Below are 26,830 nucleotides of genomic sequence, written 5' to 3' on the forward strand. Positions count from 1 at the left end.
GATATCGCTAGCGATCCGTGACGTTGCAGCGTCCTCGCTAGCGATATCGTCCAGTGTGACAGGCAGCAGCGATCAGGCCCCTGCTGGGAGATCGCTGGTCGGGGAAGAAAGTCCAGAACTTTATTTCGTCGCTGGACTCCCCGTAGACATCGCTGAATCGGCGTGTGTGACACCGATTCAGCGATGTCTTCACTGGTAACCAGGGTAAACATCGGGTAACTAAGCGCAGGGCCGCGCTTAGTAACCCGATGTTTACCCTGGTTACCAGCGTAAAAAAACAAACAGTACATACTTACATTCAGCTGTCTGTCCCTTGCCGTCTGGTTCCTGCACTGACTGCTGGCCGTAAAGTGAAAGCAGAGCACAGCCACAGCGGTGAGTCACCGCTGTGTGACTCACCGCTGTGCTGTGCTTTCACTTTCACTTTACGGCCAGCAGTCAGTGCAGGAACCAGACGGCAAGGGACAGACAGCTGAATGTAAGTATGTACTGTTTGTTTTTTTACGCTGGTAACCAGGGTAAACATCGGGTTACTAAGCGCGGCCCTGCGCTTAGTTACCCGATGTTTACCCTGGTTACCGGGGACCTCGGGATCGTTGGTCGCTGGAGAGCTGTCTGTGTGACAGCTCTCCAGCGACCAAACAGCGACGCTGCAGCGATCCGGATCGTTGTCGGTATCGCTGCAGCGTCGCTAAGTGTGACGGTACCTTAAGGCTCATCTGAGGTTGCCTAAAAGTGCCTCCCACACTGCTGTTGTCATGAAGGCCTTTCACTCTAACGATCATGCTCCATTGTTCAGAGACTTGAATCTAGGCTGAGACAATCCACCAGTACGGAGAAGTCTAGGCTGGAGATGGAACTTGTTGAAATCCTTCAGATTTCAAGTTAGTTGCGCAAAAAAAAAAAGCATTTACTAAGTGTGGGGTTCTGTCAGTGGTTAACAGTCTACATGATCCACTTGGATTTTTAAACCCCTAACTATACAAGGAAAGCTTCTGCTAAGACACCTCTCAGTCTATTAAGGACTGGGACACACCACTGCCTGCTGACATGAGCATGAGTTTTTCTCAGTTTTGGCATATGCTTTGCTTATGAGTTTTTTGCCAGTTCATTACTATTATTACATCTGCTTTTAAAATGGTCTCAGTTTTCCTCTTGTTCCCCTCTTCTCCCATGCTACCCACTTGTCTTTTGCTTGTTTGTCCCCCTTTTATTGCTTTCGACTCTTCCCTTGTTGTCTGCCTCTCCATTTTTTGCTACCTCTACATAGTTACAGCTTTCTCCAGCCTTCCTTCTTTCCTCTTACCGTAACTGAGGCGACCCCCGAACTCGCCTTGTTAAACTATTAGCTATTTACTTTATCATAAGCTGTTCAACTACTTTGCTTGTTATTTTAGCATTTGGGGAGTTATTGTCCTCCTCCGACTACTTTCAGTTGCCATTTTTCTGATTGTTACTGTTATACTTTTTCTGTTTGTTCATAAACCCAATAAAACTTTTAAAAATTTGAAAAAAGATCATTCAAAGTTTTATCCTGAAAAATGCGAAGAATATTTTTCTTGCTTATCATCCGTGTGCAAGCTGTTTTTCTACAGCAGTTATTAATCATTTCCAGTACCATTTACATTTCTTATGTAACAGAATTGCAATGTATCCATAAAAATTGGACGCTGTACTGAAGCTCCATATGGAATGTGATTTTTATTTGCGCAAGCGTAGATTTGAATGTGTGAATGTAGAACCTGCTGAGTTTTGGGGCGCCAGTTAATATTAATTAACAAAAGCTGCTGGATCTTTTAAAGGGGTTTATTACAAATAGGATAGTTGCAAAGACATGCATAAGGGAAGCCTATCTAAGGGACAAGGGTACAATGAAAGGGAAAAGGTAATAGGAGATGGGAAGTGGGAAGAATGCTTAACTAACTTGGTATGTTACTTTATATCAGTTACACAGTCAGACATGGCTCATACATTGCCCGTCCCGTAACACCTCCACATAATAGCACAATCCAATCAGGTCACAGTTCTTTTGAGTTCTCCAGAAACATTCACATGGCTGCTGATGTCCATGCTTTCCTGAAGTTATCCAAGAAGTATCGTTTCTCCTTGAAAAAACATAATCAGGTTCCTCGCAACATGTTCTCATACACTTTATGCAGTTATTAGCCCTCTGTGTCTGTACTGCTACATACTTACTGGGGTGGCACCATCAGACCGGAGGTATAGTACCAGTGCTATTTGAATACTTGGTTCTTATGCTGCCAGAGTGGAATATAGTTTGGGGTCATATGGTCATACGGTATTTGTGCCGTTTAGATACACAGTGATTGTGCCGTTTAGGCATATGAGATTTCCCTTTCATGAGCCACTTATATTTTCCTGGCGGCTGGTTATTTGGAAGGTAACATGCTTGCCTCTGGTCTGGGGTGTTTTTATGTAGTATTATTTGCCATCACAACTGTGTTTTAAATATTTTTCTTGTTATGTGGTTTAATAAAACATATCCATTTTTTGTATGATGAGGTCTCTGTGCAAGTTTATTGTAGGTTATTTATATGGCTCATACATTGCCCGTCCCGTAACACCTCCACATAATAGCACAATCCAATCAGGTCACAGTTCTTTTGAGTTCTCCAGAAACATTCACATGGCTGCTGATGTCCATGCTTTCCTGAAGTTATCCAAGAAGTATCGTTTCTCCTTGAAAAAACATAATCAGGTTCCTCGCAACATGTTCTCATACACTTTATGCAGTTATTAGCCCTCTGTGTCTGTACTGCTACATACTTAGGCTACGTTCACACTAGCGTTGTGCGCCGCTGCGTCGGCGACGCGACGCACAACGCGTCGTTTTTTGACGAAAATCGGACGCAAGAAAAATGCAACTTGTTGCGTTTTCTTGGTCCGACGCTAGCGTCAAAAAAGACGCACGTGTCGGAAAACGCAACAAGCAAAAACGCATGCGCCCCCCATGTTAAACATAGGGGCGCATGACGCGTGCGTCGCCGCTGCGTCGCCCGACGCTAGCGCGACGCACACTAGCCGAACGCTAGTGTGAACGTAGCCTTAGGCAGTTAACTGGTTCATGCAGCTTTACATGAACACCCGAGCCTTACACTATGGCCGGTCCGAATAACTAAAGCAATTGTTACCATCCACCCAGTGGCATATCTAGGGGGGGCAGCCGAGGCATGTGCCCCGGGCGCAGCCGGCAGGGGGGCGCAGTCGGGCCACCTAAAGCGGCTGTCCGCAGTGTCTCCCCCGGCTGCTGCATTCTGCCACCCCCCGCACTGGGAGTCAGCTGTTCTCTGTGCCGATTGTCAAGCTGACAGCCGGCACAGAAAAGCTGCAGCGCGCCGCCGGCTCCCAGTGTTCAATTGTACTGCATCTGAGATGCGAGTACAATTGAAGCTCTGACTGCCGTGTCAGAACGACGCCAGCAGCGTGATCAGGTCATGTGATCACGCTGCTGACATCACTCGCCTGCGCTGCAGAGCAGAGGCAGAGCAGGAGAGGCACTGAGACACAGATCGGTGGTAAGTGCTCCAGTGGAGCTGAAGACACCGAAGGTGCAGGGGGGGGATTTAATGTGAGTGGGAATGGGGGCGGGGGGATATATTTTGGGGGGGATTTAATGTGAGTGGGGATGGTGGGATTTATTTTTGGATGGGGGATATTTAATATGAGTGGAGATGGGGGGATTTATTGTGGGGAAGGGATTTCATGTGAGTGGAAATGGGGGGATTGTGGGGAAGGGATTTAATGTGAGTGGAGATGAGGGGATATATTGTGGGGGGGATTTAATGTGAGTGGGGATGGGGGGATTTATTATTGGATGGGGGAGATTTAATATGAGTGGGGATGGGTGGATTTATTATTGGATAGGGGAGATTTAATATGAGTGGAGATGGGGGGGATTTATTGTGTGTGGAGAGAATTGGAGTGGAGATGGGGGATTGAATGTGTGTGGGGGGAGATTTGTCATGGGGATGGGGGATTTAATGTGTGGGGTGATATTTGGAGTGGGGATGGGGGGGATTTAATGTGTGGGGGAGATTTGTCATGGGGATGGGGTGTTTAATGTGTGGGGTTTTACTTGGAGTGGGGATGGGGGATTTAATGTGTGGGGGAGATTTGTCATGGAGATGGGGGTGTTTAATGTGTGGGGTGATATTTGGAGTGGGGATGGGGGGATTTAATGTGTGGGGGAGATTTGAGGACACAAAATGAAGAGCAAAGGGGGAGATGGGGGGTCATGTATGAGGAAACAATACCGGGGAATGGAGGGCATATATTATGAGGAAACAGTATGGGGGATGGGTGCAGAGTTTGGGGAGCAAACGGGGGAATGTATGCAGACACAGTATGAGTAGTGATGTGAAAAACGTATGTGGACAGAGTACGGAGAGTGAGGGTATTGGGATGTGTGCATGCGTAGCATGGGGGGACAGCCAGGAGGGGACAGTATACCAAGGAGGGGGAGTTTGATGAGAGAGTACAGTATAAATACTGGGCCCTATAGGGGGGACACAGTGTGAGAGGACAGTGTGAAAATGGGGCCGGTATGGAAAGGGGAGGTCTGTGTAAATAGCATGTACCATAAGAGGGACAGTGTGGAGGTCATATTTTATGCAGACAATATAGTGAGGGGCAATTTTTCATTCAGGAGCATTATAATGACACTTGTATCTTTAAGGGCATCATGTGGAGATTTTCTGCAAAAGAGCGGAGAAGATGGACGTCTGCAGCGACGGCAGTGGATGAGAAAACTCATCATGGGGTCTGGACAAAATGAAGAAAAGGAGAATGACTTCAGAGGCGACGTCCTCTATAAGGTACCTGGATGTAAATGTTATTTGTGATACTGACTAACTCTCATGTTTTATTTATGTTAGGAGCATTAAAGGGGATGTCCAGGTTTGTAATGAGTCTGCAGTCCTTCTTTATGACTGCAGACTTCTGAGTTCTCACAGTGCGCACTGCACGCTGTCAGGATTCTCTGGTGCTGGTGATTTACGTACATGCGGTCACGTGCCGACTAGATATGTGTGGCCTCGCTCAATGAAAATGAACTGAGAGAGTCCGGGCACGTCTAGTCGGAATGTGGTCAGAAGTACACAAATCACATGCTTGTGCTGACATGACTGTTCACCAGCAAGGGAGAATCCTAAAAGTGTGCAGTGCATTAGTTGTGAGAATTCAGAAGCTGCGATGTCAGGATTCAGCTCTGCAGGTTCCAGTAGTCGTCACATGGATACTTCACTCATTTGCGCTTTTCATACTTATGGTCATGTGACAACGAGCTTCTCTTCCCGCTTCTCTCAGTTTTTCACTGAACATTGAGAGCATTAGGGAGAGGAGCTCGTGGGTACATGACTATGTGTGCAAATCGCATACACCTCTGCATCCACCTCTCGTGTCTCCCCTTTTCCTCATAGTTTGTAAGCTTGCGAGCAGGGCCCTCATTCCTCTTGGTATCTATTTTGAACTGTGATTTCTGTTATGCTGTAATGTCTATTGTCTGTACAAGTCCCCTCTACAATTTGTAAAGCGCTGCGGAATATGTTGGCGCTATATAAATAAAATTATTATTATTATCCTAACCCCAACACCCCAACCGTAACACCAACACAACCGTATCCCCAACACAACCATATCCCTAACCCAATCCTAACCCTACCCTAACACAAACCTAACCCCAACACCACAACCGTAACCCCAACCCTAGCCCCAACACAACCCTAATAACACATAACACAACCCTTAGCCTAGCCCCAACTGTAACACTAGCCCCAACCCTAACTGCAACCCTAACCCTAGCTCTAACCCCAATCCTAGCCCCAAATCTAACCCTAGCCCCAACCCTAATCCTAGCTCTAATCCCAACCCTAGCCCCAATCCTAACTGTAAACAATGGAAAAAAACACTTTTTTATTTTATTATTTTTACTTAACTAAGGGGGTAATATAGAGGGTTTGATTTACTATTTTTTATATGTTGATCACTGTGATAGAGTCTATCACAGTGATCAAAATTAGCCAATAGGAAAAATTTCCTCTTGTTCCTTGGTGCCGTCCGCCAGATCTCGGCGGGCTCACTGTGCATGCGCCCAACATTTTCTTCCAGGAAGAAGACACTGAGGGCCAGGGTACAGAGCCAGAGGGTCCAGAGATACCGAAGGTACCGGGGGTTAACGGGGGTCCCCATTTCTCTCTCCTCTGGTATGCTAGATCATATCAGAGGAGCGAGAAATGAATTGGAAATTGACTTTTTTTGTGACCGCCATTATTCACCGAATAACAGCAATCACATGACTGGGGATGGTAATGACCGACCCGAATCATGTTCTTCGGGGTCTCGGCTACCCCCCGGAGATTTTCCAATCCTGGCAGGCACTATAACCTTATGTCTCAGTGCCATTAAAAAGCGGCAAAGAGGAATAAGTACAATTAACTGCTGTCGTTAAAAGGCGTATCTGCGGTCGTTAAGGGGTTAAGAGATCGAATTTTCACAATACAAACTGCATGGATCATGCAGTTAGATGAAGATGGAATACATTTGGGCTCATGAGGTCTCTCACTGAACGCCATAACCTCCTAAATTTTGAAAAACAGAGAGGAAGAAACTGCGGCATAGCGCGGTACGGCAATCCTCACCCATTTACCATGTCTTTCTCCCACGGCAGGAGGAGATGTCAGAGGGGCGCTGGAATAAAAAGAGATTCAACAAACACCCGAGACTGCAGGTCGTAGACACAAATCCAGGACCAATTTCGCTGTATCCGGGACAGTTGGAACTAGAGATGAGCAGATGGATTCACAGGTGTCTGGTCCAGCATCCAGGTCAGTGGTACCTGGCGACTTGATGGGAATCAGCGAATCTCTAACCTTCCCACATCCCTGGCGTGACTTTTGAACATCCAGGACTGGTGCGATGTCACCTGTGCATCCTGCTCATCTCTAGTTGGGACCAGTGGATTATTTTTTACTCATTCATTCACAGCCGTAGAAGTCAAAATTTTCTCATCTTCATGTAGCTTCACTATAGGACATCTGGATTCTGGTGTATGTAAGGCTGCGTTCACATGTTGCATAAATGCTGTGTTTTTTTTATTTCTACAGGTGTTCTCAAAAAACTACAATAACAATCTTCCCTGGTTATTGCATTTTGCTGCGTTTTTGTAGGCCTTTTCCCCCTTATTTGATGCATTTTTGTGCAGATGCGAAACTTCATTTTAATGTGTTTTTATAGCACCAAAAAACTTCAAAAAGTATCTGCAGTTATTTAAATGCTTTTTTCTATTTTTATTTTTTAAGCTCCACGTTGAAGCCTCCAGAGAAAAAAAAGCACTAAAACCGCACAGTTTCAGCCACATCTTTAGACCATAGTGGTTGCAGTTCTCATGAAATCACATCCACTTTGCTTGGACAGCTAAACACAGCAGAATTTCTGAGCAAAAAAAAAAAACAGCAGAAAATACAAGGCATTTGCCCTAAATGTGAACACGGTCTAAATGTCCAAGTAACACGGATGGGATTTCATGAAAACTGCACTTTCAGTGTGTCTAAAGATGCTGCTGAATGCTGTTGTTTTGGTGCATTTTTTTTTCTATAAGCTTCTATGTGAAGCCTGAAAAAATAATTTGCATTTTTAAGTGCAGAATCAATTTTTCTGTAGTGTCAAAAAAGCATTCGAATGCGGATTAACATCTGCACCGAAAACGCATCAACTAAGGGGGGAAATGCAGCAAACACGCATTAATCAGAGAATATTGTTATTACGTCATGTGGTGTGGACGTCTGCAGACACAACGCAGTAGAAAAAAACACAGCATCTACACTAAATGTGGACACAGCCGCAACATTCTAATTTTTTCTCAAACCCATAAAAAGTATCAATTACGCCATTTTCTGATCCCAATAAATAATCTGATTGTGGTGTTGTGCGGGTTGTTACGATTAGGCTGCCGTCACACTAGCAGTATTTGGTCAGTATTTTACATCAGTATTTGGAAGCCAAAACCAGGAGTGGAACAAATAGAGGAAAAGTATAATAGAAACATATGCACCACTTCTGCATTTATCATCCACTCCTGGTTTTGGCTTACAAATACTGATGTAAAATACTGACCAAATACTGCTAGTGTGACGGCAGCCTTACAGGGACAACAAATATGTTGGTTATTTGCGATGTTTATTGTTTTTTTGCCCCTTCACCACCTTGGGTTTTTCTGTTTTTGAGTTTCCGCTTTTTTGCTCCCCTTTTTCCAGAGCCATAACTTTTTTATTTTTCCATCAATATGGCCATGTGAGGGCTTGTTTTTTGCTGGACGAGTTGTCATTTTGAACTACACTGTTGGTTTTGCCATATAGTGTACTGGAAAACGGGAAAACGATTCATAGTGCAGTGAAATTGCAATTCCACAATTTATTTATTTTTTTTAACATGTTCACTAAGTACTAAAACTGACCTGCCATTATGATTCTATAGGTAAGTATGAGTTTGTATTTACCAAACAAGTATAGGTTCTTTTTTATTTAAGTGGTGAAAAGTGTCGCCTTTTTCCAAGACCCGTAGCGTCTCCATTTTTTGTGATCTAAGGCTGGGTGAGGGCTTATTTTTTGCGTGACAAGCTGATGTTTCTATTGATACCATTTTGGTGTAGATACAATCTTTTGATCTCCTGTTATTGCATTTTAATGTAATGTTGCGTCAACCAAAACATTTGTAATTCTGGTATTTTTACTTTTTTCTCGTTACGCCAGTTACCGATCATTTTTATACACTGAGAGATCGTGCGATTCTGAATGCGGCGATACCAAATATATGTATTTTTTAAAATTGTTTTATTTTTAATAGGGAGAATTGGGGGTAATTTAAACGTTTTTTTTTTTTTTTTTAAACTTTTTTCTTTTACTTTTCACTTGTTTCATTAGTCTCCATGGGAGACTAGAAGCTGCGATCATCTGATCGCTTGTACTGCACAGAGCAGGGCTACAGCCTGACAATACGGGTCTCCTGCCAACCCTGGGCTGTCATGCTAACCCATAGGCAACCCGCAGTCATGTGACACGGGTGACGATGGACGGAGCTTGTGACGCGCTTCCGGCGTGATCATGTTAAATGTCTCTGTCAGAGATTGACAGCGACCTTTATCATGTTAACAGCCGTGGTGGATCGTGACTCCACCCGCGGCTGTTAGGGGCACATGTCAGCTGATGAAACACTACTTCATTTTCGCTATTCACGGCCCATCAGGACGGAGTTCGTACACCTGTCCTCAACTATTAGTGATCTGGCCTTTTTTCTATTTTGGGTATACATTCTCTGTCACTACATTATCTATATCTTACAATGCCATTTGTTATGAGAACATCATCCAGCCATTTTTTAAAAGCAGTCATAGTGTCTGTCATTACTACCCCTTGCGGCAGGTCATTCCACAGTCTGACTGTTCTGATAAGCACCTTGTTTGGTCCTTTGTAAGGTTTTTAGGAGGAATAAGTCATGTGCCAGTCCTTTGTATTAACCACATACAGTGGGTACGGAAAGTATTCAGACCCCTTTAAATTTTTCACTCTTTGTTTCATTGCAGCCATTTAGTAAATTCAAAAAAGTTCATTTTTAGTCATTAATGTACACTCTGCACCCCATTTTGACTGAAAAACAAACAAACAGAAATGTAGAAATTTTTGCAAATTTATTAAAAAAGAAAAACTGAAATACCACATGGTCATAAGTATTCAGACCCTTTGCAACCTTTTGAGCTAGTAGAGCCATGAGTCTTCTTGGGAATGACGCAACAAGTTTTTCACACCTGGATTTGGGGACCCTCTGCCATTCTACCTTGCAGATCCTCTCCAGTTCCGTCAGGTTGGCTGGTGAACGTTGGTGGACAACCATTTTCAGGTTTCTCCAGAGATGCTTAATTGGGTTTAGATCAGGGCCAGTCAAGAATGGCCACTGAGTTGTTCTGAAGCCACTGCTTTGTTATTTTGGCTGTGTACTTAGGGTCATTGCCTTGTTGGAAGGTGAACATGTTTCACTGTTGGGATTGTATTGGGTAGGTGATGAGCAGTGCCTGGTTTTCTCCACACATACCACTTAGAATTGTCACCAAAAGGTCCATCTTCGTCTCATCAGACCAGAGAATCTTATTTCTCATAAACTGGGAGTCCTTCATGTCTTTTTAGAAAATTGTATGCGGGTTTTCATATGTCTTGCACAGAGGAGAGGCTTCTGTCTGGCCACTCTGCCATAAAGGCCCGACTAGTGGAGGGCTGCAGTGATAGTTGACTTTTTGGAATTTTCTCCACAAAGTCTCCTACTGCATCTCTGGAGCTCAGCCACAGTGATCTCGGGGTTGTCCTTTACCTCTCTCAACAAGGCTCTTCTCCCACGATTGCTCAGTTTGGCTGGACGGCCAGGTCTAAGAAGATTTCTGATGGTCCCAAACTTCTTCCATTTAAGGATTAGGCTAGGTTCTCATTGCGTTAGGGCAATCCGTTTAGCGCTAAGCGCTAGCGGATTGCGCTAACGCAATGTCTTTTTAGGGGTCGCGTTAAACGTCCCTGCTAGCACAGATCCCCGATCTGCGAGAGCGGGGAACGGACCTCGGGTGCGCCTCGGACGCTGCAAGCGGCGTCCGAGGCGCGGCACAAAAGAACGGCGCATTGCTAGCGCGTGCCGAAAATGGCACGCGCTAGCGATGCGCGTTACCATTGCTGCCAATGGGCGCGCTAACGGACGCGTTGCACTGCGTTAATTTCGCCGTGCAACGCTGTCCGTTAGCGCTGTCCCATTAACGCAATGGGAACCTAGCCTTATGGAGGCCACTGTTCTCTTAGGAACCTTGAGTACTGCAGAAATTCTGTTGTAACCTTGGACACATCTTTGCCTTGCCACAATTCTGTCTCTGAGCTGCTTGGCCAGTTCCTGTGGCCTCATGATTCTTATTTGGTCTGTCATGCACTGTGAGCTGTGAGGTCTTATATAGACAGGTGTGTGCCTTTCCAAATCAAGTCTTATCAGTTTAATTAAACACAGCTGGTCTCCAATGAAGGAGTAGAACCATCTCAAGGAGGATCATAAGGAAATGGACAGCATGTGACTTAAATATGAGTGTGTGAACAAAGGGTCTGAATACTTATGACCAGTTTTTCTTTTTTAATAAATTTGCAAACAAATTTACATTTCTGTTTTTCTTTCAGTCAAGATAGGAGTGCAGAGTGTACATTAATGAGAAAAAAAATTAACTTTTTTGAATTTATATATATACTTTATTATTACACACAGTATACCTCAATAGGACAAAAAGGAAGATAGATGTAACTGTCAGATGCAAGCAGGGCCGGGACAGGCCATCTGACAATTCTGGCAAATGCCAGAAGGACCTGTCTGGTCGTGGGCCACCTTGTCTGGTACATTGTTAACAGAATCGGTGTTCTCAAGACACCCATACTGTTAAGAGTTGTGATGGAGGTATCATTAGAAATATTGGTCTTGTAGTAAATCTTGCTTTCCTCTACACAAGGTAATATTAGTAATATATCCCATCTGGTGCTTGGGGAAGGGGACAACATGGGCCTGTGTAATTTCAAATGCCAGGGCTGAATTTCAGCCCCAGTCTGTACCTGGATGCAAGCATACTATATACCAAAAGAGTAATTGACCAGAGTGAAAAGGGATCCAGAACTCCGACATACGTTTCGCCTTTAACTTTTTCAAGGAGTGACTCGGAAACAGAGTTCTCAAAATTAGTATGTTTACAATGATGTGAAACTTAAGGTTTTTATATATCAGATTAATTTAAAAATTGGTTTGCTGTGCTGCAATTTTCTGAGATATCATTTTTTTATTTTACCGTTGATGGACCTGTATGAGGACTTATTTTTGCGCGCTGAGGTCTTGATTTTATTGATACCACTTTGAGCACACATGATGTTTTGATTGCTTTTTATTGCATATTTTTTAGAAAGGAAGTTCAGCGACCAAAAAACACAAATTTTGGCATTTCTATTTTTTTCTTTCATTTTGGCTTTCACTGTATTGAATCAATAGTTTCATATTTTATACAAGAGGAAATACCAAATATGCAATTTTTTTATTTAAAGTGTTCCATAGTTTCTTCATTTTTATATTTAAATTGTTTTCGTTTTACTTTGTCCTTTTTTAGTCCACCAATGGGACTTGATCCTCAAATCACTTGATTATCTATATAATATGCAGCACTGATATACAACCCCTGGCAAAAAAATTATGTAATCACCAGCCTTGGAGGATGTTCATTCAGTTGTTTCATTTTGTAGAAAAAAAGCAGATCACAGACATAGCACAAAACTAAAGTCATTTCAAATGGCAACTTTCTGGCTTTAAGAAACACTAAAAGAAATGAAGAACAAAAAATGTGGTAGTCAGTAATGGTTACTTTTTTTTTTAACCAAGTATAGGGGAAAAATTATGGAATCACTTAATTCTGAAGAAAAAATTATGGAATCACCCTGTACATTTTCATATCCAAAAATAACACCTGCTTCAAATTAGATCTGCTCTTTAGTCTGCATCTAAAAAGTATTGATCACACCTTGGAGAGCTGTTGCACCAAGTGGACTGACATGAATCATGGCTCTAACATGAGAGATGTCAATTGAAACAAAGGAGAGGATTATCAAACTCTTAAAAGAGGGTAAATCATCATGCAATATTGCAACAGATGTTGGTTGTTCAGTCATCTGTGTCTAAAATCTGGACCAAATACAAACAACATAGGAAGGTTGTTAAAGGCAAACATACTGGTAGACCAAGGAAGACATCAAAGTGTCAAGACTGGAAACTTAAAGCAATATGTCTCCAAAACAGGAAATGAACAACAAAACAAATGAGGAACGAATGGGTGGAAACTGGAGTCAACGTCTGTGACCGAACTGTAACAAACTGCCTAAAGGAAATGGGATTTACATACAGAAAAGCTAAACAAAAGCCATCATTAACACCTAAACAGAAAAAAACAAGGTTACAATGGGCTAAGGAAAAGCAATCGTGGACTGTGGATGACTGGATGAAAGTCATATTCAGGGATGAATCGCGAATCTGCATTGGGCAAGGTGATGAAGCTTTAACTTTTGTTTGGTGCCCTTCCAGTGAGATTTAAAAAGATGACTGCCTGAAGAGAACATGCAAATTTCCACAGTCATTGATGATATGGGGCTGCATATCAGGTAAAGGCACTGGGGAGATGGCTGTCATTACATCTTCAATAAATGCACAAGTTTATGTTGATATTTTGGACACTTTTCTTATCCCATCAATTGAAAGGATGTTTGGGGATAATGAAATAATTTTTCAAAATGATAATGCATCCTGCCATAAAGCAAATATTGTGAAAACATTCCTTGAAAAAAGACACATAAGGTCAATGGTATAGCCTGCAAATAGTCCGGATCTCAATCCAATAGAAAATCTTTGGTGGAAGTTGAAGAAAAAGGTCCATGACAAGGCTCCAACCTGCAAAGCTGATCTGGCAACAGCAATCAGAGAAAGTTGGAGCCAGATTGATGAAGAGTACTGCTTGACACTCATTAAGTCCATGCCTCAGAGACTGCAAGCTGTTATAAAAGCCAAAGTTGGTGCAGCAAAATACTAGTGATGTGTTGGAGTGTTTGTTTGTTTTTCATGATTCCATAATTTTTTCCTCAGAATTGAGTGATCCCATAATTTTTCTCCTAGGCTTGGTTAAAAAAAGTAACCATTACTGACTACGACATTTTTTGTTCTTGATTTCTTTTAGTGTTTCTTAAAGCCAGAAAGTTGCCATTTGAAATGACTTTAGTTTTGTGCCATGTCTGTGATCTGCTTTTTTTCTACAAAATGAAACAACTGAATGAACATCCTCCAAGGCCGGTGATTCCATAATTATTGCAAGGGGTTGTAGAATTGCAGTGCATTGTAAAATTACTATGGGCTGGGCTTCATAGGAATAATACTATGGCAGATAAAGAGCGCCAGAAGAGGCCAGGTTACCGAACAAACCATGTTATGGTACCACAGCTATACTGCATGAAAGCACACGATACAGTACATCACGTGACCGCAAACCAGATTGGGTTGAGTCAGGGCACTCATTACATCAGATAGCAGGATACATGGTCTTCCCTATAGGCTTCAATCACAAATCCCTGTTGCAAAACGTGTTCTATCCGTTTTTTTCATGGACATAGCACATGCTCATTAGGCTGGAGTCACACTGCGGTATTTCTCCTGCGAGAGTCGCATCGTAAAACTTTGTACTGTCTGATGGCTCTCCTGACCTGAGCTTGACAGCTGCATAGTAATCCATCATGCTGTCATGCTCGGGTCAGGAGAGGTGCCGGCCAGACCCTGTAGTGAGATCCAATTATCGATTATCGCAGGAGAAATACAGCAGTGTGACTCCAGCCTTATAGTCTATGGGGTTGTTCACACGTCTGTGTTTTTTCACAGACCGTATGTTCTCACAAAACTCACGGAGACATGTCTGTTTTCCCCTTTTATGAAAAGAGCCAATACAAATCTATGGGTCTGTCCCCCTGGATCGCTAGGCAGCCTCTCTGCCCTGCTGTTGTCTAATCATAGTGCTCATGTGGGCATGGACTGTCCACACCGTTATTCCTACTGCATCCTGGAAGTCTGTTGGAGCCCACATCGCAGTCTGGACGTTTCCTTCACAGTGCTGATTATTACAATTATTATGAAGTATTCAAGATGTCAACCCCTTCATGACGGAGCCCTTTTTAATTTTTGCACTTCTGTTTTTCGCTCCCCTTCTTCCCAGAGGAATAACTTTTTTATTTTCCATCAATATGGCCATGTGAGGGCTTGTTTTTTGTGGGACAAGTTGTACTTGTAAACGACACCATTGGTTTTACCATGTCGTGTACTTGAAAACAAGAAAAAAATTACAAGTTTAATGAAATTGCAAAAAAGTGCAATTCCACAACTGTTGTTTTTTTTTTTACAATGTTTACCAAATGCTAAAACTGACCTGCCATTATGATTCTCCAGGTCATTACAAGTTCACAGACACCAAACATGTCTAGGTTCTTTTTTATCTAAGTGGTGAAAAAAAAAATCTAAAGTTTGTTAAAAAAAAAAAAAAAAAATTGCGTAATTTTCTGAGACCCGTAGCGTCTCCATTTTTCAGAATCTGGGGCCAGTTGAGGCTTATTTTTGGCCTGCCAAACCAACGTTTTTAATGATACTATTTTTGTGCATACGATCTTTTGATCGCCTGTTCTTGCATTTTAATGCAATGTTGCGGCAACCAAAAAAACGTAACTCTGGGGTTTTGACATTTTTTCGCTACGCCGTTTCCTGAATGGATTCATTCTTTTTATAGTTTGATAGATTGGGTGATTCTAAATATATGTATGATTGATTATTTTTTATTGTTTTATTTTGAATAGAGCAGAAGAGGGGTGATTTGAAGTTTTATATATATATATATATATATATATATATATATATATATATATATATATATATATTTATTGTTTTTAATATTTTGAAAACTTTTTTTTTTTTTGCATGCTTCAATAGTCTCCATGGAAGGCTAGAAGCTGCAGTTGTCTGATCACCTATGCTACACACAGGCGATGATCAGAAATTCCCAAAAGAGACCTACAGCCTCCCTCCCCCACGGAAGCCCACGGGAAATGCGCACTGGGGCTGCACTGGACATAACATTGGCAGGCACTAGAATGGGTAAGCTGGGCACCTTATAATAATAATAAATAATAATAATTTTATTTATATAGCGCCAACATATTCCGCAGCACTTTACATTTTAGAGGGGACTTGTACAGACAATAGATATTACAGCATAACTGTAAGCACATAGATGAAAACAGATACCAAGAGGAATGAGGACCCTGCTCGCAAGCTTACAATTTATGAACTACATGATATCTCTTTTGGGTATTTGTGATGCTTGACGTTTGATACAGATCCTTACAGCAGTCACCACCCACCCATCTGACTTTACGGTCTTTGGGATCATCTCCATGGTCTGACTCTCACATTACGCTTTATATGGACATAGCACTTTTGAGTATCAGAAATCATGGTTCCTTGATGATCTGATTGCCAAGCCTTTCCCTACCCTGCGATATAATCAATGTCATGATGTCATGTGTCCTTCACACATAAGCCTTTTTCTGTGCTTTGTTTATTTTATTTGCTACATGTATTATGACTTGCATTTTTTTAATAAACTTTAAGGTAATTATTACATTCTTGCTTTGACAATGACGCCATGATTTTTGTAGGATTTACAATCACTTAATCTTGTAGAAAAAAAATGTCATTTCATTGCAAGACCGTGTCGCCGATTACAAAGGCAGTGCAATTTCGCAGGTGAAACAGCTGTTTCCTTACAAGATTAAGTGATTGTGAAGAGATACAGTAAAAAGACTGGAGCAGCAAAAAGCTGGTGTTGCTGTTTAAAAGCCACATTATGACTTCTGCATGTGAACGCAGACTAAAGGTTATAGTTTAATGTTTAGACGTAAGGGGGTTTAAGGTAGAACATTTCTCTTTGTAGCTAGTGTCAAGCCGGTGTAAGGAGGAAGATAGGACTGCGGGTACCTGTACCAGACCGGGTCTGAAACTGCTGAGGCTGCGTCCCATGTTGTCCAGGGGAAGGCAAAAAGGCCCGGACAGGTTCACTGACCCGGAAGCTGCGGGCGCGGTTATAAGTAAAAGCGGCGTCAGGCAGCTTTCCGCCGGCGGTGACTTAGGCAAGGTGTGTGCGCAGCAGGCTCCGAGGGGTGCGCAGTCGGGCTGCAATGACACACGGCCGATCCAATGCCGGGACGCCAGCTTAAGAGCCAGGGCAGAGTTCAGGACTGTTCGCTGCTGCCCTCGTCGTCCGACCGTGGTCTACAGGACCTTTTTGGAGAAATGTCGGCTGTTGGAGCTACAGACTTGGCGGGAATAGGCAGTGCGCAGCACAGAGAGAGAAGTGCAGTGCACCCGATAGCTGTCAGAGAGCGAGGTGCCGTGTGCTTCATGACCGTGAGTACAGCGCACGTGCCGCAAAGAGAGAACCGGGTATTGGACAGACATTTTCAGCCCACCTTATCAGCATATACCTTCCTGCCCACGGGAGACCCTGATCATGCTGTGGCCTTGTTTTCTCTGGCCGCATATGTTCATGGACTAGGGGCTCAGCGTAAGGTACCGGACACCGACCGCTGCCGCCAGAAGATGGGGGGGGAGCGCAGCCAATCACCACCGGGTGTCAGCTGATTATTACTGACATGCTGAGAGCAGGCGCCGGCAAGCCTGCAGCACTGCCTGTCAGATCGCTGATCTGACACAGTGCTGTGCAAAGTGTCAGATCAGAGATCTGACACTATAACATTCTTGTCCCACCCTGGGACAAAGTAAAAATGTAAAAAAAAAAAATCCTAAATAAATAATAAAAAAAATATTGTTCCAATAAATACATTTCTTTACCTAAATAAAAAAAAGAACAATAAAAGTACACATATTTAGTATCGTTGCATCCGTAACAACCCGACCTATAAAACTGTCCCACTAGTTAACCCCTTCAGTGAACACTGTAAAAAAAAAAAAGAGGCAAAAAACAACGCTTTATTATCATACCGCCGAACAAAATGTGGAATAACACGCGATCAAAAAGAGGGATATAAAAAAACATGGTACCACTGAAAACATCATCTTGACCTGCAAAAAACGAGCTGCCATACAGCGTCATCAGCTAAAAAATAATAAAGTTATAGTCCTCAGAATAAAGCGATGCAAAAATAATTATTTTTTATATAAAATAATTTTTATCGTATCAAAGCGCCAAAACAAAAAAAAATTATATAAATGAGGTATCGCTGTAATCGTACTAACCCAAAGAATAAAACTGCTTTATCAATTTTACCAAATGTGGAACGGTATAAACCCCAAAAGAAATTCATGAATAGCTGGTTTTTGGTCATTCTGCCTCACAAAAATCGGAATAAAAAGGGATCAAAAAATGTCACGTGCCCGAAAATGGTACCAATAAAAACATCATCTTGTCCCACAAAAAACAAGACCTCACATGAGTCTGTGGACCAAAATATGGAAAAATTATAGCTCTCAAAATGTGGAGACGCAAAAAATATTTTTTTGCAATAAAAAGCATCTTTTAGTGTGTGACAGCTGCCAATCATAAAATTCGCTAAAAAACCCTCTATAAATAGTAAATCAAAGCCCCTTCATCACCCCTGTAGTTAGGGAAAAATAATAAAATAAAAAATTGTATTTATTTCCACTTTCCCATTAGGGTTAGAGTTAGGGTTGGAGCTAAAGTTAAGGTTAGGCTGGGATCACACACAGCGAGATACGGCCGAGTCTCGCAGGTTAAAACCAAGCTCTGGCACCGGCACTCCGGAGCGGAGCGTGATGCTCCATGTATTGCTGTGCGGCCTCACGCTCCGCTCTGGAGTGCCGGTGCCAGAGCTTGGTTTTAACCTGCGAGACTCGGCCGTATATCGCTGTGTGTGATCCCGGCCTTAGGGCTACAGTTAGGGTTGGGGCTACAGTTAGGGTTGGGGCTACATTTAGGGTTGGGGCTAAAGTTAGGGTTGGGGCTAAAGTTAGGGTTAGGGCTACAGTTAGGGTTGGGGTTAGAGTTAGGGTTAGGGTTGGGGTTAAAGTTAGGGTTAGGGCTACAGTTAGGGTTAGGGCTACAGTTAGGGTTAGGTTTGGGGCTAAAGTTAGGGTTAGGGTTGGGGCTAAAGTTAGGGTTAGGATTACATTTACGGTTAGGATTAGGGTTGGGATTAGGGGTGTGTCAGGGATAGGGGTGTGGTTAGGGTTATGGTTGGAATTAGGGTTAGGGGTGTGTTGGAGTTAGGGGCGTGGTTAGGGTTGGGATTGGGGTGAGGGGAATGTTGGGGTTAGGGGTGTAGTTGGGATTAGGGTTAGGGGCGTGTTCAGGTTAGGGGTGTGGTTAGGGTAATGGTTAGGGTTGGGATTAGGGTTAGGGGTGTGTTTGGGTTAGGGTTTCAGTTAGATTTGGGGGGTTTCCACTGTTTAGGCACACCAGGGGGTTCTCCAAATGTGACATGGCGTCCGATCTCAATTCGAGCCAATTCTGCATTGAAAAAGTAAAACAGTGCTCCTTCCTTTCCGAGTTTTCCCATGCACCCAAACAGGGGTTTACCCCAACATATGAGGTATCAACGTACTCTGGACAAAATGGACAACAACTTTTGGGATCCAATTTCTCTTGTTACCCTTGGGAAAATAAAAAATTGGGGGCTAAAAAAATCATTTTGTGGGAAAACATTTTTTTTCACGGCTCTGCGTTATAAACTGTAGTGAAACACTTGTTGGTTCAAAGTTCTCACAACACATCTAAGTTCCTCGGGGGGTCTAGTTTCCAATATGGGGTCACTTGTGGGGAGTTTTTACTGTTTAGGTACATCAGGGGCTCTGCAAATGCAACGTGATGCCTGCAGACCAATCCATCTAAGTCTGCATTCCAAACGGCACTCCTTCCCTTCTGAGCTCTGCCATGCGCCCAAACGGTGGTTCCCCCCACATATGGGGTATCAGCGTACTCAGGACAAATTGGACAACAACTTTTGGGGTCCTATTCCTTCTGTTACCTTTGGGAAAATAAAAAAATATGATTTTTTATTTTGACAGCTCTACATTATAAACTTCTGTGAAGCACTTGGTGGGTCAAAGTGCTCACCACAAATCTAGATAGTGTCACTTGTGGGGGGTTTCAATGTTTAGGCACATCAGGCACTCTCCAAACGCAACATGGCGTCCTATCTCAATTCCAGTCAATTTTGCATTGAAAAGTCAAATGGCGCTCCTTCCATTCCTAGCTCTGCCATGCGCCCAAACAGTGGTTTACCCCCCACATATATGGTATCAGCGTACTCAGGACAAATTGCACAGCAACTTTTGTGTTCCAATTTGTTTGGTTACCCTAGGGAAAATAAAAAATTGGGAACGAAAAGATCATTTTTGTGAAAAAATATGATTTTTTATTTTTACGGCTCTACATTATAAACTTCTATGAAGAACTTGGTGGGTCAAAGTGCTCAACACACATCTAGATAAGTTCCTTAGGGGGTCTACTTTCCAAAACAGTGTCACTTGTGGGGGGTTTCAATGTTTAGGCACATGAAGGGCTCTCCAAACGCGACATAGCGTCCTATCTCAATTCCAGTCATTTTTGCTTTGAAAAGTCAAACGGCACTCCTTCCCTTCTGAGCTCTGCCATGCACCCAAACAGTGGTTTACCCCAACATATTGAGTATCAGCGTACTCAGGACAAATTTTACAACAACTTTTGGGGTCCAATTTATCCTGTTACCCTTGGTAAAATAAAACAAATTAGAGCTGAAGTAAATTTTTTGTGAAAAAAAAAGTTAAATGTTCTTTTTTTTTTTAAAACATTCCAAAAATTCCTGTGAAACATCTGAAGGGTTAATAAACTTCTTAAATGTGGTTTTGAGCACCTTGAGGGGTGCAGTTTTTAGAATGGTGTCACACTTGGGTATTTTCTATCATATAGAAATGACTTCAAATGTTATGTGGTCCTTAAAAAAAATGGTGTTGTAAAAATGAGAAATTGCTGGTCAACTTTTAACCTTTATATCGCAATAACAAAAAAAAATGCTGGTTCCAAAATTGTGCTTATGTAAAGTAGACATGTGGGAAATGTTACTTATTATGTATTTTGTGTGACATATCTCTGTGATTTAAGGGCATAACAATTCAAAGTTGGAAAATTGCGAAATTGTCAAAATTTTCCCCAAATTTCCGTTTTTTTTCCCCCAAATATACGCAGGTAATATCAAAGAAATATTACCACTATCATGAAGTACAGTATGTCACGAGAAAACAATGTCAGAATCATCAGGATCCGTTGAAGCGTTCCAGAGTTATAACCTCATAAAGGGACAGTGGTCTGAATTGTAAAAATTATCCCGATCATTAACATGCAAACCACCCTTGGGGGTTAAGGATTGACCACACATTCTCAATAGTAGTAGTATAGGCCATGGACCTAAAATTTCAGTGTTTTGATCACAGAGCCACTTTACCACTTCTGCCTTGTGATATGGTGTCAATCATGCAGGAACAAGTACTGTTCATCAAGACATTGCTTCTGGATCATTGGGAGAAGTTGCTTTTGGAAGATGTTTAGATATCACTCTTCATTCGTGGCAGTGTTCTTAGGCAAAATTGTGAGTGAGCCCACTGCTTTGGAGGAAAAGCAGCCCCACACATGAAAGGTCTTAGGATGCTTTATTGTTGCTATGACATAGGACTCATGGTAGTAATTGCCTATTGTTCTCCAGGCAATGTTTCTGCCAGATATCCCAAACAGTCTGTAAGGGGACTCCATCAGAGAAAATCTCAGGTGTATAAATACTTTTTAAGGTTGCTCACAGAGAAAAACGTAATGTGCCAACTCTGCAGCAGAAAATCAAGCTATGGAGGTCCTGAATCATATAGACTAAGAAGAACAGCTCTACATCAGCACATGAAGCGACATCACCTGCTCATGTCGGAGAAGCAAGCTAGCCGGTTACATGTGCAAGGCTCATTCTGTCCTTCCACATGTTTGCCTTGCGCATATTTTTCTGATGGTACTTGGTCAGAGTCATGATCATCTTCTACTCGTTGTACTCCGACTACTCTTCCACTTTCACTGTCAGATACCCATAACAGATTTTGTGATCAGAGAACAAAATGCTCTTGGTCATTTGCCAATGTTGCCAATTCAAATTCTACCTGGTCAACTTGCTGGTTGTGTACCATAACCCTGCCTTTTACGAAATGATGATGTTCCACATTATTACGTACTTATAATGTATCAGAGAGAACCTCAGACTTTATCAGTTATGTGATTTGTAAATAATGGATTTATACTATAATGGATTGCACTTACTGATTGTGACTCTTCTGAGTAGTGACCCGCTCCCCTTCCATGTGCCATTGGTGTCTGCTGACCAGAAATCGCTCTCTAAAAAAAGAAGCAAAAGATTAGTACATGTTAGTGTGTCATTCTCTATGTTTAAAAAAGTACCGTAATTGGTGGAAACAAATGAGAATGTATTGTTTAAAACTAAGAAAATAATTGCACGAATTGTGACTTTTTTAACCACTTCCCCTTGCTTGTATTCTGGCCTTTAATGGCCAAAAAATAGTAATTTTACCATGTCTTTATTTAGCGAGTTGTAACTTTCTATAAATTGTATGTATCCCCGTAAATATGTTCTTTTTTGTGTGTCCATTTTTCAGGAGAAATACTGCTATCTTCTGGTGCCATAATGTATATATTATTTCCTTAATCAAATCACAGTTTCCTTTAATTTCACGAGTAACAGCCAAATATTTATAAGATTTACTTTTTTTTACACCTCTAGATTTATTTCTTTGTTCTACTTACATGGATACCAAATATTTCGGTGTATGCTATTTCTTTTAAACCTGTATATGATCTAAAATACATTTAAAGATGTCAAATTTAAGAATGAAAATATAATTTTAAAAATTGAATATGATATTAAAAAGTTATGATCATATGTTGTACAAACCATTGTTGATTGCTCAAAATTGCCTCACAAAACATTTTCCTATCCCTGCTGTTAGGATCTAAAGATGACCATATTGCTTTAGCTGAGATCCCGTGGTGTCTCACCATAAAATAGAAAACTAAAATTACCCCATTTGGGAAAGAAGACCCCCATAGTGTAATGACCTATGAGTATAAATTGTCTTTTGGCACTCTAGTTTTAACTAATGTTAACAAATGTTAACAAATGTTATATATACAGCTCTGGCAAAAATTAAGAGACCACTGCAAAAAGTTTGTCTGATTTTTCTCTTTATAGGTGAGTCGCCTGTCAAGGCAGTAGGGATACACGGTATCGGGTCCGGTGGCAATTAAAGGGGTGGTCACAGTGGTAGCGACCCGGTCCGTGGCCCTGGGCGCCCAAGTAAAAAGGACGGTCTTTAAAGGGGTTGTGGAAATAATGAAAGTTTGTGACGCCAACTATGGTTTTCGGTCAGAGGTGACTGACGCTGCTTAAAGGGGTCCTCTGGGGGCGACGGTGCTGCAGCAAAGATGGTGTCACTTCCCACAGGTTAATCGGGGTCCCCAGGGCTCCCGGTGTGTTTGGCAGGGATGGTGAATGCCGGCGAATAAATGGAGGACACAGGGTTGCAGTTTTTACCTGGTTTACCGGTGTTAAGCAGCCTCAGTCCAGGATACCGGCAACAGGTAAAGATGGAGTCCAGGCAGCCTGAAGACAAGTGGAAATCCCTTTGACAGGTCAGTTTGGGAGCCTTCCACTATGCGCTGGTCTGTAGTCCCTTGCTTCCTGTAGTTACCTAACAAGGTCCTCTTTCTTCCCCTGTCCAGGGACAGTACCTGCATGTCAGGCAACTTGAGCCGTCTCTTTGGGGTCTCTGTCTACGGTGACTCTGGGCTCTGATTGCTTCTGTACCTCTGGTATTGTGTGGGCAAGTCCCTTTTAGTTTCCTGCCATCCGATTCTGCCGTGGGACCTGTAGTTCCTCACGTCCTCGGGCTCCCGGTGTCCGGTTTCTGCGCTCAGCTTAGAGAGGCCCAGTCGCAGGCATCCTCTAGCTCCTAAGTCTTTCTGTGCTCCTTCACTGTCTGCTACCAACTGTCAACTCTCTGCTTGTGTGCACCAGACTAACTGACTCCTCCTCCAGACCAGGATGTATCTGGGGAAGTTCCCCTTGAAACAGGTTTAGAGCCCCCCTTCAGGCCTGGAGTCAGAAAGTGTTGCATGTGAGATTACCTGCCAAAGGGATCCCTCCAGTCTCCAGGCATGGCACTATCCTCCCTGAGAGGAAGGCAGCACCAATGTGGTATCAGAACTCATGGGGTGCCACATAGGTATATTTTTGAGTAAAATGGAAATTGTTCATTTATTCTATAAACTACTGACAACGTTTCCCATGTTCAAAGCAATAAATTTTGTATTTATTTTTTTAAAATGAGAAATGGTCAAAATAACAAAAAAATGCATTGCTTGCAGACCTCAAATAATGCAAAAAAAAAAAAAAACAAGTTCATAATCATTTAGAAACAATACTAGTGGTTTAACTCAGGAAGAGATTAGAAATCAATATTTTGTAGAATAACCATGATTCTTAATCACAGCTTTAGTGCGTCTTGACATGCTTTCCATCAGTTTTCCACATCATTGCTTTTGGGTGACCTTATGCCACTCCTGGTACAACAATGTAATCAGTCCTTCTATGTTTGATGACTATCCATCTTCCTCTTGATTACATTCCAGTATATATATATATATATATATATATATATATATATATATATATATACATACAGTACAGACCAAAAGTTTGGACACACCTTCTCATTTAAAGGTTTTTCTGTATTTTCATGACTATGAAAATTGTAAATTCACACTGAAGGCATCAAAACTATGAATTAACACATGTGGAATTATATACTTAACAAAAAAGTGTGAAACAACTGAAAAAATGTCTTATATTCTAGGTTCTTCAAAGTAGCCACCTTTTGCTTTGATGACTGCTTTGCACACTCTTGGCATTCTCTTGATGAGCTTCAAGAGGTAGTCACCAGAAATGGTCTTCCAACAATCTTGAAGGAGTTCCCAGAGATGCTTAGCACTTGTTGGCCCTTTTGCCTTCACTCTGCGGTCCAGCTCACCCCAAACCATCTCGATTGGGTTCAAGTCTGGTGACTGTGGAGGTCAGGTCATCTGGCGTAGCACCCCATCACTCTCCTTCTTGGTCAAATAGCCTTTACATAGCCTGGAGGTCATTGTTCTGTTGAAAAATAAATGATGGTCCAACTAAACGCAAACTGGATGGAATAGCATGCCGCTGCAAGATGCTTTGGTAGCCATGCTGGTTCAGTATGCCTTCAATTTTGAATAAATCCCCAACAGTGTCACCAGCAAAGCACCCTCACACCATCACACCTCCTCCTCCATGCTTCACGGTGGGAACCAGGCATGTAGAGTCCATCCGTTCACCTTTTCTGCGTCGCACAAAGACACGGTGGTTGGAGCCAAAGATCTCAAATTTGGACTCATCAGACCAAAGCACAGATTTCCACTGGTCTAATGTCCATTCCTTGTGTTCTTTAGTCCAAACAAGTCTCTTCTGCTTCTTGTCTGTCCTTAGCAGTGGTTTCCTAGCAGCTATTTTACCATGAAGGCCTGCTGCACAAAGTCTCCTCTTAACAGTTGTTGTAGAGATGTGTCTGCTGCTAGAACTCTGTGTGGCATTAATCTGGTCCCTAATCTGAGCTGCTGTTAACCTGCGATTTCTGAGACTGGTGACTCAGATAAACTTATCCTCAGAAGCAGAGGTGACTCTTGGTCTTCCTTTCCTGGGGCGGTCCTCATGTGAGCCAGTTTCTTTGTAGCACTTGATGGTTTTTGCCACTGCACTTGGGGACACTTTCAAAGTTTGCCCAATTTTTCGGACTGACTGACCTTCATTTCTTAAAGTAATGATGGCCACTCGTCTTTCTTTACTTAGCTGCTTTTTTCTTGCCATAATACAAATTCTAACAGTCTATTCAGTAGTACTATCAGCTGTGTATCCACCAGACTTCTGCTCAACACAACTGATGGTCCCAACCCCATTTATAAGGCAAGAAATCCCACTTATTAAACCTGATAGGGCACACCTGTGAAGTGAAAGCCATTCCCGGTGACTTCCTCTTGAAGCTCATCAAGAGAATGCCAAGAGTGTGCAAAGCAGTCATCAAAGCAAAAGGTGGCTACTTTGAACAACCTAAAATATAAGACATATTTTCAGTTGTTTCACACTTTTTTGTTAGGTATATAATTCCACATGTGTTAATTCATAGTTTTGATGCCTTGAGTGTCAATGTACAATTTTCATAGTCATGAAAATTCAGAAAAATCTTTAAATGAGAAGGTGTGTCCAAACTTTGGTCTGTACTGTATATATATATATATATATCAAGCATTCATTTGTTGCACATCCTATTGAAAATTGGACAATATGACATCATAAAACATTTTCCTTTACCTATATTATTCTTAGTTGACACTTTGTATTTCCAAGAACAAAATATGCCTTTTGGCCTAAATATGACTGTTTCCAGTCCGGATATTCAACTATTATATTGTCTTTGCTTACGCCCCGTGTTGTTGGAACATAAAAATACTGATAAAATTACTCTATAAAAGTACCGGTATATTCTCAGGATTTACAGTGCTGCAAATTGAAAAGAATCTATATAAAAGGTATTTATATGGGGCTTCATTTACTGTAAGAGTTTAAAAAAGTGACCATAGCCCCATCCTCATGATTGGTTTGAAGTTTCAGAGAGCATGCTAGGAGACGCAAACGAAACGTCATCTGAAATGAAAAAAATATTAGGGAATGGTAGGAAATGTTTAAGTACATATAAATGACAAAAGTACTTACTTTTTTAAAATAGTTAAAAAAAATTAGTTCAGGGCCGAGACGAGATGTAGATCGCAGGGTAGGCATCCCCATATCCAATTACCACTATATTATCTGTGGTGTTACATAGTAGAGATAATGTAGTAGATGTCACCTGCAGTCCTGTGTAACACCATAAATATCACAGTGATAGTGCGGAGTACAGATTATGTAGTGGATGTCACCTACAGTCCTATGTAGCACCACAGATAACACAGTGCTTAGGGTACCGTCACACAGTGCAATTTTCATCGCTACGACGGTACGATCCGTGACGCTCCAGCGTTGTAACAATATCGCTCCAGCGTCGTAGACTG

At 42.1% G+C, this 26,830-nt stretch overlaps 1 protein-coding gene across 4 annotated transcripts in view; it reads right to left on the reverse strand.

Annotated features, from left to right (window-relative positions):
* Positions 1 to 26,830, reverse strand: part of LOC138650247 (protein mono-ADP-ribosyltransferase PARP14-like) — a 155,513-nt gene that overhangs the window by 111,904 nt on the left and 16,779 nt on the right. For all 4 annotated transcript variants that reach the window (XM_069740625.1, XM_069740624.1, XM_069740626.1 and 1 more), the window contains one exon: positions 21,953 to 22,027. In XM_069740625.1, coding sequence (XP_069596726.1) covers positions 21,953 to 22,000 — 48 coding nt within the window. In that variant the 5' untranslated portion in view covers positions 22,001 to 22,027. The remainder of the gene's footprint in view (positions 1 to 21,952; positions 22,028 to 26,830) is intronic.

This window comes from Ranitomeya imitator, chromosome 1 (genome assembly GCF_032444005.1).
Source record: "Ranitomeya imitator isolate aRanImi1 chromosome 1, aRanImi1.pri, whole genome shotgun sequence".
NCBI lineage: Eukaryota > Metazoa > Chordata > Amphibia > Anura > Dendrobatidae > Ranitomeya > Ranitomeya imitator.